The sequence below is a fragment of the Eleginops maclovinus genome, chromosome 11, assembly GCF_036324505.1.
Source record: "Eleginops maclovinus isolate JMC-PN-2008 ecotype Puerto Natales chromosome 11, JC_Emac_rtc_rv5, whole genome shotgun sequence".
Lineage (NCBI taxonomy): Eukaryota > Metazoa > Chordata > Actinopteri > Perciformes > Eleginopidae > Eleginops > Eleginops maclovinus.
This window is the reverse complement of record NC_086359.1, coordinates 17,206,235-17,211,786: the sequence shown is the minus strand read 5'-3', so window position 1 is coordinate 17,211,786 and position 5,552 is coordinate 17,206,235. Positions and strand designations below refer to the sequence as shown.

At 42.5% G+C, this 5,552-nt stretch overlaps 1 protein-coding gene across 2 annotated transcripts; it reads left to right on the top strand.

The window, feature by feature from the left end:
* The first annotated feature begins 218 nt into the window (after positions 1 to 218).
* LOC134872271 (oligodendrocyte-myelin glycoprotein-like) lies at positions 219 to 5,313 on the top strand. Of its 2 annotated transcripts, none has more exons than XM_063895496.1 (2): positions 219 to 975; positions 2,228 to 5,313. In XM_063895496.1, exons 1-2 carry the CDS (start codon positions 968 to 970, stop codon positions 3,636 to 3,638), a joined length of 1,419 nt encoding a protein of 472 aa, XP_063751566.1. In that variant the 5' UTR covers positions 219 to 967; the 3' UTR covers positions 3,639 to 5,313. The 2 variants fall into 2 exon arrangements, with proteins under 2 accessions (XP_063751566.1, XP_063751565.1); XM_063895495.1 differs by having other exon boundaries at positions 2,225 to 5,313.
* The last annotated feature ends 239 nt before the right edge of the window (positions 5,314 to 5,552 follow it).

The following is a 5,552-nucleotide window of genomic DNA, read 5'->3' as shown; positions in this document are numbered from 1 at the left end:
CTATAATAAGCCCGTGTTCGATTGAAGAAATTTGAAACGGAATTACAGTCAAATTTTATCATCTTAAAAGTATTTAAATTTTAAGCGAATGCAATGTTTTTAGCTCATGAAATGCTGAAAATTAAAAAAGTAATTTATGTGCATCACATTTTTTAAATGTTTTATAGGGGAAAACACTTTTTGGCTCCATCTATTTTTGATATAATAAGGTATTAAAACACTGATCACCCTCTGTGTCACTGCTAAACTGTTCCTAGAACCAACAGTGAGGATGTGTGGGAGGAGTACAGCAATGCAGTGCAGAATGGAGGGTTTCCTGTATTGCTGATGACAGGTAGGAAGCTGCAGTGGACTGGAGTCCTCTGCAATAAATCTTCAAGGTGTTTTACAAGCACCGTGTTCCTCTGTAAAGGGATATGTTACAGAGGGACAATATTGATTTAGGTGATTTATTTTGAGTACAAACGAGAAATGAAATCAGTCAATTAATCTAAACACAACAATAGCTGTCACTTTAAATGCAGAAGTCAATCCTGAAAGCAGCCAGATGAGGGGTATAGAAGTTTTCCTTGAAGGCAGGGACCCCTCTGCTATGCGCTCCATTTCTCCTTTACCCCCCCCCCCCCCCATTCCACCTTCCTAATACTCCCCCCACCCAGCCCTCCCCACTTACTTCCACTGCACAGAGCAAATCCAGAGCCTGCAGTGCCTGATCGTGCTAACCAAGAGATCTATTTAGGCAATATTAAACTCTCAGCTCTTCAGAGAGGACAAGACTGGAAGGCAGTGAAGGCAGACTTAAAAACCATCACTGGACAAGTGGGCAAGGGTCAAATCTATCAAGGGAATTCAGACATAAAAAAAAGATCACCTTCAGCAGAGCAGCAGCTGGTCCGAAGCTTGAAAGCAGGAGAGGAGAGGGGCTGGACGGCAAAAACGAGCAGAGAAAAGTGACTGGAATGATAAGATGAGAAGGTGAGTTATGGACACATTTATACACTCTTTTGAACAACACACACACATATTCTGCCACACCCTAGCTTGCACACAGTATAGTGCCGTTTCAGCAGTGTCCTGGCTGTGTCTTTGCACCCGCTGATGCATGGGTTCTCTGTGGAGTCATTAGTACAAGCCATCTATTGAGCTAGTTCTCCTCCTCTGAGAGCATGGGACTGACTGCTCTGACAACCACTGATGACTGAACACGCAAACTCATGCCAGAGAAGATGACTGCAGGGATTTCTCAGCCTTTGGTGTGAATGATATTCCTAAAGAGACTAGAAATATCCTCTTCAAGATCATTTTACCAGTTGTAAAAAAGGACACATTTTAACCTGATACAGGACTGATGGGGCACATGTAGCCTACAGCACGAGCATTTCTCAAAAGGACACAGAGAAAACAACATTACTGCAATGTTAGGGGAGTCAGTTTGGCATGTGATGTGAATGTTAGTATCTGCAAGCTATGCAGTGATGTGCAGCAATCATTGTGCAGCCTGTTTCTATAGTGTGTGTGTGTGTGTGTGTGTGTGTGTGTGTGTGTGTGTGTGTGTGTGTGTGTGTGTGTGTGTGTGTGTGTGTGTGTGTGTGTGTGTGTGTGTGTGTGTGTGTGTGTGTGTGTGTGTGAGAGAGAGAGAAATATATTCTGGCGGGGGTGGAGCTTTAAAGAAACGATGAAGCAAGTTTTGTTCAGCACAGCCCTCTGCAGATAGTGTGCTTCTCTGACAGATAGCAAGGCTGCAGTGTTTCCTGTATTCACCAGAGATGTGACAAAAACTTTGAAACTTTATTTGACAAAATCAGAAAAGAAATGCAACTGGACTTGTACTTTAACAAAAATGACTCTTGACTTAAAGTGGACTTTAGCCTAATGACATACGTAGCAAAACTTGACACCTTTCCCAAAACCCATAGAGTAAAATGTCAATGTCAATTCAAAAAGTGATCCATTCATCAGTTCATCAGAAAAGACTATTTTTTTAATGTACAAAACACATGTTGAGTTATACAAAAAAACTAATTACATTATGAAAATGGAATTACATTGGGTGAAACATTCTTAAAACTCAAAGTCTGGGACTTAGGACTTGACTTGGTCCCAGCTGTGGTATTCCCTATTTAAACATTCTGCAGGTATCATTTGACAGTGTGCCTCTTGGAGGTAAAGATTCTGTGTAAGAACAACTCTAACACTCCTGTCCTGTCTCCCTATCTTTCTTTAGCAGGGATGTGCTGCTGAAGCTCTCCCCTAATGAGGCACTTCTGGAACTCCTGCTTGTGTTGTCGCTGGGGTTGCACGTCCTAGCCGTTTGCCCCTCCATGTGCTCCTGCAGCCGCAGCCACAGGGAGGTAGACTGCTCATGGAGGGGTCTGAGACAGCTGCCCGATGACCTGCAGTACAACATGCGCTCCCTGAACTTGTCCAACAACCGGTTTCACGACCTCGATGGCCATCTCACTTCATACACCCATCTTCGATTCCTCGATTTGTCCCACAACCGGCTGAGCCACCTTCCCGCCGGCTTACCTCGTTCCCTCTGGCAACTCCATGCCGCCTCCAACCACCTCCAGTTGCTGGACAAGAACGACACGGTCCACCAGTGGAATCTGAGACTTCTTGATCTTTCCAACAACAAGCTGGAACGGGCTATATTCATCAACAATACGCTGATCAATCTGGACACGCTCAATCTTAGCAACAATCACTTCTGGACCTTGCCCACCAACATGCCTGTGAGCCTGGAGAATATCGACCTGTCCCACAATTTGCTGGTGAAGGTGCTGCCGGGGTCTCTGGATCGTCTCCTCAGGCTAACTCACTTCTATCTCCATGCTAACCGCTTTTCCACGCTGCCGTTTGGAGTGTTGGACAAGGTGACATCCCTTAGAGTCATCACTCTGGGTGACAACCCTTGGGCATGTCACCTCTATGACGACATAACATACTTACTCTCCTGGACTCAGCATACCCCTGCTCGCGTCCTGGGCTGCCCCTGCCACATTCGGCCTGTCTGTGGAGGGGTGCGCCCCGGCAGGACCGGAGGGTGGCATTTTGCCTCGTATAACCTCCCCCCACTGGCAGCGAGTGCCCAGGACTTGAGCTCTATGCCCCCTGATGCCAGTGTGACAGGGTGGTGGTATTCTTCTGGTTCTGCTCTGCAAAGCACCACACAAACCCCCGATGCGATTACATGGCACCACCCTTTCACAGCCATTAGCACCTCCACCCTGCGACCTGGAAGCTCAGACACACACCTAACTATTAATCACATCTCTGCATTTGCTAGTCCAGCTGCCGAGGAGCATATGCTCAACACTGATTTCAATCTCTTCTCTGGCACAAAGAAAGACTCATCCGCTGACTCGCTCCACACCACTGACGCATCCTCTTTTTCTGACAGAAGATTCTTTGCTGAAACACCCATCATTGCTGACGTGACGTTGGCCACAGACGGCTTCTTTACAACAGAGAGCTCCTCCATCCAAACAAAAAAGACAACCACTCTTCGCACCAGGAGTGTGAGGAGGAAAAATCAGTCCCTTTATAACAGTGGCCTGACTCTTGCTGCCAACTCCTGGCAGCATTTCCTGTGCAACCTAGTCCTTCTGTGTGTCATTCTGCAACAAGTCTTCTGAAAGACATTTACAGCACAAACACGACACAAAAGACTTTTAACTGTTGTAGTACTTTTATGTTTGTATATCAACAGCATTTTCAACAAAAGGCACACAAATACAAAGGCTGTATGAGGAGTTTAATAATTCCTGCTACTTTTATAATATTCGCTTATCGCATTTCTTTTCTAATAATACTTTTTACAAGCATCCACTTTAATAAAAAAAAATGTGTATCTTTTATTTTTCCCATTCTCTCCAAATACTTTCTGCATTTGGCTAATGTTGTTATGTATTGCATTGGCTTTCAAGAAGTAAAAGCTCATGGTTTTGAATTCATTATTTTAAACATTGTGCCTACACTGTTGAGTAAGCTTCTTTAAAAGTAAAAAGCTTTGCAAGGCAACGATGACTTTGCACGGGGAAACAATTTAACAATGGCAAGAGCTTCCCTAGAGAACTTAGTTTGGTAACTTAAAAGTAGGTTAAACTACTGTAAAGAAGGATCATATTTACATTGTACATTGGACACATATTGTTAACACAACACAATGGAGAAAGGCATATGCCAGAAAATAATGTCACTCAATGAAGTGGTGCAGGAATTACATTGAAGTTAGCATTACACTGATTCCTTTGACAAAAAGAAATAACATTTTTCCATTTGATTTTGGAATGATGCAGACTCGTTTGCAGCATAATGAAGAGTAGTTTCATTTAGTCACTCTTAGCAACCACTTAAAAGCTTCTAAAATTGCATGTTTTATGTGCTAATACAAAAAAAGAAATGCCCCACTTGGGGCAGAAATGGTGAAACAGGGTTGCCCAGAATGCATTGTAGTTCGAGCAGTTGACTACAAAAAAAAGACAAAACTTTAGAAGTAATACGCAGCTAGCTACTGTAAAATTCAAATACTGGTTTAAATGCGAGTAGTTCACTACTCCCTAACACTGTTTGCCTATTTGAATAGATGTCCTTGATGCATGCCTGCCTGTTTCACAAACCATAACCACAAATCACTCTCTCCCTTCATTGCGGAAAGGGTCGATGTAAGACACTGGCCATGCCATGTGCAGACCAAGGAATCAAAAGAGAGTGTGTGGAGGGGGGAGGGGGGGACCAATGGACCATGTTGCATCACTATCTTTAAAAAAAATGCCAAGTACTGCTTCTGTATTTTGATCACATCTTAAACTTAAGTGTCCTTCATGATTCACTGACGCTTGTGAAAATGATGTGCATGGCGATTGAGCGCTTCAGGAATACTAACCTATATTGCCATATTGCGGCAGAGCATTAAGGCACAGACATTCTCAGCCTGCTTTTAAGATAATCCAATCTCGGTTGCATTAAATGTAGAAAAAGTTTTACATTTTAGAAAAACCTTGTTCCAAGAGGTGCAAACATAGTAGAAAACATATCATGGCAAGTTGCTTTTTATACATTTAAGAAGAATTCAGAGCCAGGGAATCACTTCTCCAGGTGATTTGTGTATTGTTAAATAAAATTGCTGTGATACTTACACCTCTTGATGATTGTTTGAATTGTGCCTCAACGGTTTTTTTTCACATCACATTTTTTTCTTCATTCTACAAGGCTGCAACACTGGTGTTTTTAATTTCAAGCTCTTTTCACTGATAGCATCTCACAGGAGAGGGCAGACCCTGCTTTGTTCTTTTGATAATGTTCAACTATAACATCTCCCACGGGTCTTTGACATAGGTATTCAATTCTTTCAAAAACAACAATAAACAAGGTCATAAAAATCAAACTCATTAAACAGTGAATTATTCAGATTGAAATAGCAGACATAAATTAGTTTAAAGTGTATTTTTTAAAGGGATGGTTCACTAAATGCGCTAATAAAATATGGACTTTAATCACACTTGGAAAAACAGCAAGAATATTCTATCTGGAGGTAATTTAGCAAGCAC